Consider the following 13534-nt stretch of genomic DNA (forward strand, 5'->3'; position numbering starts at 1 on the left):
AAATACCTCTGAGGAGGGTCGGACTGGGACAAAAAACAGGCCCAAGCACCAAAATAAAAGTTTCCCTCATTAATGAGCCATATAGCTAAAAAAGTGTCCCTTGTTTGTAAATCAGGCCAGTTTTGAACTTGTAAATATACACTGTAACGGTATTTTGCAATGTATGTGAGTCTGCAGGCAATGACTGTTGTAGTACGAGGGAAATCAAAAGTAAAAACCAGTCCACCTGACTAGAAAAGCAGCCCACAAACTCACAAAAAAACGATCCACACAGTAATTTGCCAGATCAGCCCATTGGGCATTGCCTAATTGCCATATAGGCCAGTCCAACTGTGCCTCTGAGGTAAGGAAGGACTGGCTGTGCCGAATAGCAGCAAATCATTTCTGATCCCTGTAGGGCAGGCAGGGGCGTTGTACAGCAAGACTGAAGAAAGGCTGCAGAAGACTGACAATCGTAGGATGAGCCTGTAGAGTGTCTAACTTTCCTGGATTGTGAAGGTTTTGCAACTGGGATGGGAATAGAACCAAGAGCAGGGCTTCAGATCTGTGGAGTATTGATAGAAGTGGAAAATGACATACAGCCATATTTCAAGAGCATGCTCAAGTTACCTGGGAGACCCTTGGACGCCTGGGAGTCTCCTGATTGACAAGAATTGTCTAAAGGGGAGTCACTATGCTCTAGAAATACACTGCACACCAATCTTTATTCTAGAAAGTGTGGCATAAATGCAATCTAGGCTTTGGAATGTGAGACTGAAGCATTATTGGGTACGGTGTTAGTGAAGCACAATATGCATAAAATGTGGCGTGACAAGTTACACTGCAGCACTACATCCAAGCCTTCCATGAGAGGATAGACTGACTTCAAGAAGTGGGCAGGATGCACTTTGATTAGTATGGAATCACAACATGAGGACTTTGAAATCATGGAGAAGCACACAAGGGCATACTGGGGGACTGCCTTCTGATGAGGATGCTGACAGTCTTGCTGGCAAGTTGTCCACCATACTGGATACTATCAAAAATAGGGGGGAGACTAGAGGAATACAGAGAGGCGCCCCTTCTCCTACTTGTGTGATAGCTTGAACAAAATGAGCGTCATACTCCATGTAATCAAACTTCTACAGGTAAGAAAAGCACATTGCTTTTGTACAACCCCCACACACCAAGCTTAGCCAGTGGTGGCATCTACTGCATAAGCTTCTTTCCATTCCATTACAGAAAGGGGCGTGCTCATACCAATGGAAGATACAGGAACACTGTGTGGTAAATACCAAAAAATTATTGAATAGGTGTTGGAAGTGTTGGTATGGGGTAAGTTAAAATACCAGTCAGGTCGAAAAACTATGTTTTATTCCGCCACTCAGGTGGTATATTTAAAAAGAGGAAGATGTGCAGAAAAACTATTTGGTTACAATGACCCTGGTTTCTGCTGGGTATACATGTTTCAAGCCACTCTTTCCTGTGGCTGTCTTCAGGATCAAGGATAAAACTCCACAATTCCACTCCTAACACCACAAAGTGAATTGCAGCCCATGTACACTAAAACGCTGGTATATCCAATGGTGTTCCAAGTGAGCACTTTTAATAATAAAATGGTGATACACATGATAAAAACACTCAGTGGCAACGCACAATCTAAGCAAATACATATAAAAGTCAATACACACCTTAAAGGAAGATTACATACATGTAATATGATACAGTGCTCCTGTGTCTTCTATTGGTAGTAGCATGTCCTGCTCCTTAATGGAATGGATAGAAACCTACGATGAAGCATGCCACCAGGGGGTAACCTTGGGGGGTGAAGGTTATACAGCGAAAATCAATTTGCTTTTTTTATCTGTATGTGTTTGATAACACGGAGTAGGGCTCTCTTTTTTTCACGATACCAAGCTGGCTAGCCTGTTGGAAGGACCAACTCAACCAGTTTAGGAACTAAATTAATGGCTAGTGCTCTGGCTGCCACTAAAGGCTCCACTAAGTGGATAGAGGAGTGGGCACATGGTCATGCCAGTGATGAATGCTCTTGAAGATGGAGAGAGGCAACATGCTGCCAGTGAAGTAGAACAACCTAAGGTTTTGAAGCTTTGGCCTGAACATTTGAAATCCTGAGAAAACTGAAAGTAAACAGGTAGCTTAGAAATTGCACTGATGGCCTTAAACCAGCCACAGTTTAAGTTTTTACAACTGCTTATTAAATGAAGGTGAATAAAAATCATCTTTCTACCAGAAAGAAGATGGCCAACCTCATTTATCCTGCATAAACTGCTGCAAAGTCGAAGTACCTGAGGTAAAGGGACGTTCCATCTTACTTTATGTCTTAACTGCTTTCTTCCTGTTCCTCTCTTTAGTGAGGCAAAATCTCTATCTCAGCCGATGGGGACAGCAGGGGAGATGACAATATCAAATGCATTTGAGTTTTTTAAGTTGTAGTAAAACATAGTGCTCATCTATGAGGCACTATGACAAGTCGGCTTTCTCCTTGGCCTTCCAAGCTGCCAGTTCTTGGTCTACCATTGTACGGGCGAAGGCAATCAGCATCTTGCCTTGGTCTAGCTCAGACAGGACTACAGTCTGCAATGCAGGGAAATTTCCCAGCATTATAAAGGCCTAATCTTTAAGAGCTGTGTACTTGAGATCCAAGCCTTAAGGCAGATGTTGATCTAGATTAATCTATTTGAGGACAGGATCATTTGCTCCATAACGTAATGCTTCATGCCAAGGAAAGGTCAGTTGGCACGAGGATGAGGTCATTGCATATAGAGACTAACAGACAGGTCAGACAGTGTCAAGTTCAGAGGCTGCAGAGCACTGGGTACAAAAGACACTGCAGAATCCTGCAGGAATAAGATGTTTTATATTCATTACTATCTGAAGATTAATAACCCTGAACATCTGTATTTGGTGTGGGTCACTTTCATGTAAATAAGATGAGGTTTGAGGTTTGAGGTGGAGGAGTTGGTATTGATGTTTACGTGAAAGCTCTTCCTGAGGAGGTCACCTGTAGGCCTTAAATTGCTATAGTGAGATTAAATGAAAAGCATCAGACCACAAAGGCCACTTACGAAGAAAGATTTAGTGTGTGATACACATCGTGGCTTCTTACAAGGTTTTGCCCACATCACAAAGGATTTTGAAAGGGGATTTTAGTCATCTTTTTCAATTCAACACAAAGAGTCAATCCTTTCTGTGGTTTAAGAACTTCTTATCTAACAGACCAACCCAGGTTTTTCTTGAACCTTTTATCTAACAAGAAATCCTTATTGTGTGGGGTTCATCAAGGGTCCATGCTGTCCTCATTACTTTGTACCCTCTCTATGATCCCTCTTGCGATCCTTATTCAGTACTTTGTTTTTTTTTTGTAATAATGTATACAGACAACATGCAGATTATTTTACAAAAGTGATCGAGTTCCCATGCAAAAATCAACTGTCATGCACGATTGACTTAAAAACGTGAACGCTTGGATAAACAGAAACAAATTCAAATTAAACTGTAGTAAAAGGGAAATATATTCTCCTTTTAAGCTTTCTGTGGTGAGGCGTTTGTCTATTGGCCACTTTGTCTTGCAAATAAACCCTCTTCTGTGCAATATGAAAAACAAATCTTGGTGTTAAGTTTGATGCCGATCTCATGTTCCAAAACGAGATTAATTCTGTAGTAAGTCCGTGCATGTACTAATCATGTGCACTGAAACACATTATGTACCTGTTCACCTTTTCACATAAAGGTCAAATACTGAGTGTTTTTATTCCATGTAGAGTGGACTACTGTGATACAATTTATTTAGATTCTCTTGAGCAGATGCTAAAAAAATGTAAGTAGATGCGAAATATAGCAGCCAGGATGGTCTTCACTCAACTGGCTCCCAGTCAAGCAGAGAATCTTCTTCAAATCCATCTGTGTTGTCCATAAGACCTAATACATGCAGCAACTCAATCTAATACCGCAAGAATTTGTACTCTATATGCCCTGATATAAGCTTGATCTGAAAATGCTTTCCTGGGGTTGGTGCCCGCGTTTCGGTGGTCCTCCCTTATGGAGCATGCATTCTCTGTAACAGCTAACAAGCAATAGAATGCACGACCGCTATTAATTCACTTCCAAAATACGTTGATGCTCTTTAGAAAATCCCTGAAAAAAACAAGCCTTTTCTTAAATGATTTGCCCCACAATCTATTCAGGTTGACTACTGTCTGTAGGAGGTCTAGTGCCAAGAAACCTTCAGGCAACTGCGCTTTTTAAATGTATAAAAATAATAAAATAAATAAGGATATATGACATAAGACTACAGGTCATTCTTTCAACTGAGATGAAGAAACATTCAAAGATGACTGGTTTGAAAACCTTTTATTTACTTATTTATTTTTTAACATTTCTTACATCTAGTCTTTATGGCATCTGATGGTTTGATGGAAAGAATGAAGGTCTATCCTGTGGAAAGAGTAGCCTTAAATAAGCTTCTAGAGCCAGAATCCCATGAAGGGTTGTAAGTATTGTAACCATCTACGATGATAATAGGTGAGGAGTGACCCAGTATGTGATGCTCTGTAGATCTGTGTTGTTCTTCAGGACCGTCAGCTTAAGTTCTGGATGAACTGTTAAAAATGTGATAACCAAAATATTTGGTAGTTTTCAAAAAGATGCAGGTCATTTGTGATGTCTGTGAGAAAGCACAAAGCCTGAAGAAGGTTCCGGTATTAACAGTGAAACCTTGACGCTCACAATAACCATCTCCATTACTGGGAAAACTATTTTTGATAGGAGAAGAGGCCCTTTTGATAGATTTGGTCTTGGCCTGATCAATCACCAGTACCGAGATGCGAGTTATGCAACTGAAGGAGGAAAAGTAAATTATGAAAAATCTGAAAACAGAGTGGGAAATACTACCAATAAAATATGCTATAAAAGGTAACGTTGAGACAAAAAAGTATATTTCCCAACTCTGCTACCAAGCTCAAAAGGGATAACTAGATGAAAGCACGTAGTAATGTACCACTAAAGTGAAAGCCTGAGCATGCAAAAGACCTGGGTTGGCAGAGGTCTGTCTACGAGTATTAAAGAAGTATCTATTGAAAAGCAATACTGGCCATCCTGCTGTCAGCATACTTGCACCACAAGGTGACTAGGAGAAACAACATGCACCAAAAACGCATAAAATGTTATAAAGCACGTTGAATGGCTATCTTTACATAAATGTAATAATGCTAGTTGAAGAACATACTGAATATGCCTATGCATTATTAACAAATGAGTGCAAGACAGAAAGCTAGGCTGAAATACTTGATTAGGATTATTTTAGGTAAAAGCAATTACAAAGAAACACGCAGATAGCATGATTACAGTGAATCGAAGACACAGAAAAAACGGAGATGGGCTAATGGCATTTTGAAAATGCTGTTACATGATAAAGTAAAAGGGCTGTGGCCAACAATTTTATTGAAGTTACACTGATTCAGGTAGATGGTGGCTGCAGTTTCCCACATTTTCAAAAAAGGAGAAAGCCAGACAGAAATGTGAGATGAGCTGTTTAAGATAATCACTTTAATATTACTCATTGCCATTTATGATAAATAATTTGAAATGGTGAGATAATTTAATGTGAAGATGCTAACTTAGCCCTCAATCGCTCCATTTTTGTAGGAAGGAGACCAGCCATTTCCTTACTAAGTTCTAATTCACTTTCTACAACTTTCATAGCATCTTTGTGTTTCGCACAATAGTTTACAAGAAATGAGTAATATTCCAGCGAAGTCTGCATATTTTCCAGCTGCTTCTTGCCATCTGTAGTGATAAGTTTGCTATAAAGCCGTGCAATATGAAACTTTGCCACCAAAGCAGGGCGTACAACATCTTCCTCAAGAATTTCAGGAAACGTCTTATCGGGACCTTTTAATGAGTCTAAGAACATTTCATAGTACTTAATTGCTGACAGTGCAAGTGTGTTAATTTTTTTGATTGTGTGACAATCAAGTTCATCGAGCCTGTTGCCAATAGCTATTTTCAAATCCATCATTTCATAATATGTATCAGCCAATTCAAACTGAAGTTGTCTGCAAATCAACAAGTAGTACTGAGGATTTATCTCTTTACACAGAGGTTCTAGCATATCTATTCTACGCTTGTGCATTTTACAACGCCTCTCATAATCATCTTCATAGAAGGCAAGTACTTTAAAAAGAGCACTATGGTCCTGAAGGATTTCGATATGGTCAGTTGCATGCCCATCCAACTTATAATACCGTTTGGCTTCATTAACATTATACTGTCCCACCAAAAAAAGTGCTCTTGCTTCTTCAAAATCTAATGGGTATGTACATGCCACTTTCTCTTCTATAGCCAATACAGAATCATATATTTCACTTGATCCAAACAGCACTGCAGTTTTTCTTTCCACTTCGTCCTCTTCTTTTTTCCTTTGTGCTTTCAGATCACACTGTCTTTCTGAATCAAGTTCACCAATGTCGTCCTATAACGATAAAACATAATTGACTTTCAAATATGTATCTTTACTTCCTTACCATGAACGTCCTTCATACTGAATACAGGAAATATTACTAGTTACAGTTGGAGAGGTTGTGATACCAACAAAATAAAACAACAACATGTACAGAAAGACGTTTCGCCATATGTAGCCCATTCGTTTGGCGTGAAAAAAGCCTAAAAGGTGTACATACATTAAATGATTAACCTTGTCACTTTGAGAATATGCTTAAGTGCATAAATGAAAACTAGGCAGATGAACTGATTAAGTCTCCTCCTACCATGTTCAGGGTAATAAAAAGAAAAGGTTACTTACCTTCAGAAACACTACTTCTGGTGGATACATAAACTTTTTCCAGAATCCTTGTCTTAATTAATACTCCATCCAGGTTTCAGACTGGTCCAGAAAACCGTTTGCACAACAATGAAGTTGCACCCCACAGCCCAAGCCGTGGCTTAATCGCTGGGTGGGATGTCGCTGGATTATATTACATGCCAATCCATGTGCTGACCTTTTCCCCTCCTCATAAAAGTCTGCAGAGAGGAAGCTGCAGAACCACAACAGCAACAAAACAGCATGTTAAAAGTTTGCATATAGTGGGGTTCTTATTAATCAAGGGTCTAGCTCATCAGGGAAGTGGGAGAGCAGTCAAAAATCTGCGTCAAGACTGTATCCCCAGAAATATTGCTACCAAAGGTAAGTAACGTTTTCTTCTCAAGAGTACATCTTTCCACAGATTCCTCACCTTATGATTTTGTCTCCAAGCAGTACTCGATAGGGAGAAAAGACTGAGTAGTGCTGATTACCAAGGAAATAATGCAGCACAGCATGGGTAAAGTAAGCATCACTGCATATCTAAAACCTGAAGCAATAATGCTTTGCCAAAGTGTGCAAGGCTGACGAAATAGCTCTCCGGAACAGGTCAGCAACAAAGGTGCCTCTGAAAGTGCCATGTAACCAGCCATTGGCTGAGTGGAATGAGCATGAATGTTCTACTTTCATGATTAGGCATTGAAGCTCTTGCTACAAAGGATGACCCATGGCCTTTTTTTAGCTCCAAGGAACAGTACAAAAAAGCAGGTCATCAACCTTATCCTGTTTCATGTGTTGTGCTACAACACCGCTTCCCCGGGGGTCCAGATTATGAAGACTTTCCTCACCCTAGGATAGATGCGGAGAAGGAAAGGAAGATGGAAGAGTGATAGACTGGATCATATGACAAGCCGAAACCACCTAGAAAATAAGAAGAATAAGGCTGAGAAGATCCAAAGGACCACATTATCCAAATAGAAAAGTAAAGTGTGGAGAAACCTAAAGGGTCTGAAGTTCTTAGATCCCTGCAAGTAGAAGTAATTACCACCAACACAATTGTTCTTAGTATAGTTAACTGAATTGGGCAACAGTACATCTACTCCAGTGGAGATCAGAACAAGATTTATATAGAATTGAACAATAGTAAATGGAGTGGGAAGAAACAAGGAAAACAAACCTTTCAGAAAATGCACCACTACTGGTGATTTAAACAGGGAAAGATGATCAGGAAGATTCAAATGTAGACAAAGTTTCCACGTAACCCTTAACTGTAACCACCACCATTAGACCCTATACATTAAGAAAAACAGGCCTGTGAAGTTTAAAGATCCACAACATAGAGGCAATGATCTGAAAATATTTTTGTGGGATAAGGCACACTCAGAGAGCATGGTTAGGATTTACCTTCCTGTAGGGACAGAAATACCCTGAAGGGGTGTGAAAGATATCTAAATAAATGCAATTATGTATTATTATGCCTGAGATTTATGATAGAATATTTCTGAAAAACAATTATATGTTTGTACCACATGGTAGATTACATTTGTAACAGTATGAAATCACAGATGCTTTTATTGCTTCTGTAACATTAGTTCACCTTCAGTGAGTGTTTTGCACAGCCAACGTGATCCACCACTGTCTAGACAGTTATCTCATGTTTTTTCAAACCTGAAATAACTTACATTTTAAAAAATACTAAAAGGTTACAATTAGCTATGTAAAATACAGAATATTCTTATTTGTGAAACCACACTTGTGAAGCACTGCAATCGTGAACTACAAAGGAAGATGAGAAAATTCAGTGCAGTGGGGCAGCAAACAAAAACAAGTTTCTCATTGCATGTTAAGAGGTGCAAGTTATTTACCTTCAGAAAAATTATTTCTGGCAAATACTGTATTTAACTGCAGATTCCCCACCTTCTGCATATTCTGGAGCCAGAAAACATACAGCACTGCTCAGACATGCTGGGAAGGTAGTGCGGCATGCATGCACCTCTCCTGTGCCATGACATCAGAATCTTATCTCCTTTCTTTTTCTACACCTTCAGATGATGAGTGTAGATCAATTCTTGGTGACATTGTGCTCATCGTTAACACCTATAAAGGACCCACATTAAAGAGGGCACTGCACAGAACTACCCATTGTGCTGGCACATAAGAACTTCATATACTAAGAACTGTAAGCATCAGGGCACCTCAGCTTGTACATGACCGACACTTCACCATAAAGTGCTTAGTTTGCACTCCTTTCCTACCTTCCTCTACCTAAACACAATTGTTATCAGATTCATTTACCTAGGTTTTCCGTTTCAATCCTTCCCTAAAGAGCTTTGGCAATCCTATGTTTTTTAATCTTAAACAAATTGTGATAACAATGGTTTTATGAACACTGTCTTTTATTAGTCTAATACCCTCATGCTCTTAAAATTGTAAACATTTTAATTAATCATACAATAAAGCATTATTATGCCAGTAAACTTGAGGATGAACTTTCTGCATACAAATCTTGGGAGATAGTCGTGCCAGCATTACCAGAGATAAGTAGTTTGTTCTTCTGAAGATGCAACCTTCATGTCTTGGTACCTGAAAGCATTGAGGAAGGAGTCTGGTGTAACTTATAAATTCACTATCCCATACCATCCACAAAAAAATGGGATAGTTGAAAAATTAAACAAAACCCTCAAAGGTATGATTATGGGACTCTGGAAAATTCAGGAGATAGTATGTTCGATTACCTTGCCTTCCATTTGCCTACAGAGAGGTTCCATTGAAGGGAGTGGGCTACAGTCCATTAGAGCTTCTGTTTGGACACCCAGTTAGGGGTCCTTTTTGTCTCATGAAGGAGTGATGAGAGCCACTCAAACCTCCCAAAAAGGACGTTGTGGATTATGTATTCACGTATGGCTGAGCACATGTAGAAGGCCAGTTCAGATGCTGCCAAACCGAAAACTGTATTTTCAACTCCTGGTGAGCACTTCCAGTTTACTGCAATGCCCTCTGGATTGAAAAATGCACCTGCCACATTTCAGAAGGCGGTGAATCAAGTTCTGGCAGGCCTGGAAGACTTTAGTGCAGCATATCTAGATTATATTGCTGTCTTTAGGTCCACCTGGCAGGATCAACTGGTGTGTACTTGTGGCCATGAAAAAGGCACGCCTCCCTATCAACCCTAGGAAATGCCAGATAGGGCAGAGCAAAGTTGGTTTCTTGGGTCACCTGGTACGTGGAGGCCAAGTTCAACCTTTACAGAGCAAAATCCAAACAATCATGGGTTGGGTTACTCCCACTACTCAAACTAAGGTCAGATCTTTTCTGGGCCTGACTGGGTATTACAGGAGATTTGTAAAGGGGCGTGGATCCATTGTGACACCCCTGAATGAGCTCACCTCTAAGAAAATGCCCAAAACGGTAAACTGGACAGTTAACTGTCAAGAGGCCTTTGATGCCGTGAATAATGCCATATTCTCAGCTCCAAATCTTTAAAGTCCTGACTACTCAAATCAATTATTTGTTTAGACAGATGCTTCAGAAATAGGAATAGGAGCAGTACTATCCCAACCTAATGAAGAGGGCCAGGATCAACCAACAGCTTTTATTAGCAGTAGGTTGACCACCAGAGGGAAACGTTGGTCAGCCATAGAGAGGGAGGCTTTTGTTGTGGTCTGGGCCCTAAAGGAGTTGAGGCCCTATCTGTTTGGCACTCACTTCATTGTTCAGACAGACCACAAGCCCATTTTATGGCTTAAACAGATGAGGGGTGAAAATCCCAAACTATTGAGGTGGCCCATTTTCCTACAGGGGATAAACATTTCACTGGAACACAGACCTGGGAGTAACCATGCGAACACGGATAGACTTTCCAGTTATTTCCACTTAGAAAATTAAGACTTACTTGAGTAAGGATAGTATTATCCTCTTTCATTGGGGGGAGGGTATGACAGAAAGTAGCACTTTCTGACATAGTTACCCGACTTTTTTGCCTGGTGTCAGTATGTTTTGACTGTAGTACAATGGGATCCTGCTAACCAGCACCCAAGTCTCCATGTTCAATCCCCTAAATTAAGTTCATAAATATCTTTTACATCTCACAATTGGCATACTGGTGCACCCATGTAAGTCACTAGTATATGGCACTGAGGTACCTAGGGCATTGGTACACCAGGGGTCTCCCATGCGCTGCACCATGCATTGTGCCACCCATGGGGGCCCATGGAAACTGTGACTACAGGCCTCATATTGCAGCCTATGTAAAAAGGTGCATACATCTTTCAACCTAGATGTAAGGTGTACCTTACATCACTGTCACTGCACTCTGACCCAATAAGTCACCCCTAAGGTAAGCCCTTCATCTTGAGGGCAGAGTGCATGGTTCTCAGTTTGAGGGCACCTCTGCTCATGCATCCTCCAGAGTCACAAGGACTCTGCCTGCACTTAGGAAAGCAAAAAGTCACTCCACTGCATCTGCAGGCACCTCAATGTTGATGACACAGGTTTGTGAATCTTGATGCCCCACGGATTCTCCAAGGCTCTACAACACAGGAAACCGTTTGGAGCACACTGCCTCACACTCCAGCATGCAGTGTGCAGTGTGATCCATTGCATTATGGTGAATGCAGTACCAATCTGTGCTTACTTCATTTGTAGTCTGTAGTTTTTCACCTTAGTAGGTGCAGATAGTGTTATTTATAACTAGACACGTTTCTGGGTTTAGCCCTTCATCAGTAGCGAGCAGCAGGCTTTTTTCTGGGGTTGCTGGAAATGCTGCCAAAGTCCTCTCAGGTCTCAGTACCACTCACTGGTACACAGGAATATCAACCAAAGCTCGTAAGCTTGATCATTCAAGGGAGCCTTTTTAAATAGGAAACAGATGCCAGGCAGTGTGCTCCCATCCCACTTCTGCTTAAAAAGGCTCCCTTGAGCCAACAAGCTGGCAAGCTTTTGGAGATGCACCTGTGCACCAGTGAGAGGTACTGAGACCTGAGCAGCATTCTCAGCAACCCCTGGTGAAATTCCTTTTTTGATCTCCACTGATGAAAGATAAGATACAGAAACACATGTCTAGAGATGTACAGCACAATCCACACCAACTCTGGTGAAAAACTACAGCTAGTATTCAAGTAAGAGCAAACTTTGTACTGCATTTACCACAATACAAAGGGGTGAACTGTGTTGCAATGTGAGGCAGGGTGCTCCCATCCCCCTTCTGCTTAAAAATACTCCCTTGAGATAACAAGCTCACAAGGTTTTGGAAATGCACATGTTAGCCAGAGAGGTACTGAGAGAGGACTGTGGCAGCATTCTCAGCACCCCCTGATGAAATTTGTTTTTTAATCTCTACTAATGAAGGATAAAATCCAGAAACACGTGCTTTGTTAGAAATGGGGTCTTTGGTTGGCAGTCAGGTTACCCCCTGTCCAAGCAAGGACCCTCACTCAAGTCAGGGTAAAAGAGAATCACCCCCAGCTAACTCCCGCTCACCCCCATGGTAGCTAGGCACGAGCAGGCAGGCTTAACTTCAGAGTCTAAGTGTAAAGTATTAGTACCAACACACATAGTAACTTAGTGAAAACACCACAAAATGACAACACAGGTTTACAAAAATAGGAAATATTTATCTAAACAAAACAAGACCAAAACGACAAAAATCCAACATACACAAGTCAAGTTATTAATTTAAAAAAGCAAAAGAGTCTTAAATCCTTTTAACAGGTAAAACAATGTTAGCATTGGAAAGTTCCTGGGTAGCGGCAAAATAACACGCATGGGCGAGTGTGCGTCAAAAAAAGGTAAGCAGTGCGTTGATTTCTCACCCGCAAGCGAGACCGTACGTCGTTTCTCCTTCTCCAGTCGGCGTGCGTCGGTTTTCCTCTCCGCAGGAGAGCGATGGGTCGATCCACGCAGCACTGGGGTCCAGGCAGACGTTGCATTGTTTTCCTGCGCCCAGCAAGGTTTGCTTAGAAAATCCTGCCGCATGGCATAAAAAAAAACTGCACTGTGTGGGTTGCGGTGTTACCAGCCTCCGTTAGCAATGTGGCGCGTCGTTTCTCCAGCCGCATGCGTCGATCTTCCAGCTGCGCTGCAGGTGGTGCGTAGATTTCAGTCACGGAGCCAGCAGCACATCGTTTTTCAGCCGCATCTCGGAAGTGGCGTCAAAAAGTTCCCCGCATGGCGGTCTGTGCGTGGATTTTCAGTCTTGGTCTATCAGCTTCACCTTTCAAAGCCCCAGGAACTGGATAGGGCACCACTTGGGAGACCAGGAGTCTCAGCAGAGTCCAGGTGCTGGCAGGGGATGCCTTTGATGGCCCTGATACTTCAACAACAGGAGGCAAGCTCAGTACAGTACAGCCCTTGGAGCTTTCTTCACAAGGAGGAATGCACAACAAAGTCCAGTCTTTGTTCCCTTTCGCAGGCAGAAGCAGCAACTGCACAATAGCTCCACAAAGCACAGTCACAGGCAGGGAAGCACTTCTCCTCAGGTCTTCTCCAGGCAGAAGTGATCTAAAGTCTGTGGTTTTGGGTGCCCTTCTTATACTAATTTTGGCCTTTGAAGTAGGCTTACTTCAAAGCAAAGTCTCTCTTGTTTGTGAAATCCTTCCTTGCCTTGCCCAGGCCAGGCCCCAGACACACGCCAGGGGGTTGGAGACTGCATTGTGTGAGGGTAGGCACAGCCCTTTCAGGTGTGAGTAATCACTCCTCCCATCTCTCCTAGCACAGATGGCTCATCAGGATATGCAG

At 41.6% G+C, this 13534-nt stretch overlaps 1 protein-coding gene across 2 annotated transcripts in view; it reads right to left on the reverse strand.

Moving 5' to 3' along the window:
* Positions 1 to 4338: 4338 nt before the first annotated feature.
* KIFBP (kinesin family binding protein) overlaps positions 4339 to 13534 on the reverse strand; it is a 353399-nt gene continuing 344203 nt past the window's right edge. For both annotated transcript variants that reach the window (XM_069240522.1, XM_069240521.1), the window contains exon 7: positions 4339 to 6472. In XM_069240522.1, coding sequence (XP_069096623.1) covers positions 5600 to 6472 — 873 coding nt within the window. In that variant the 3' untranslated portion in view covers positions 4339 to 5599. The remainder of the gene's footprint in view (positions 6473 to 13534) is intronic.

Source organism: Pleurodeles waltl, chromosome 6 (genome assembly GCF_031143425.1).
Source record: "Pleurodeles waltl isolate 20211129_DDA chromosome 6, aPleWal1.hap1.20221129, whole genome shotgun sequence".
NCBI classification, from domain to species: Eukaryota; Metazoa; Chordata; class Amphibia; order Caudata; family Salamandridae; genus Pleurodeles; species Pleurodeles waltl.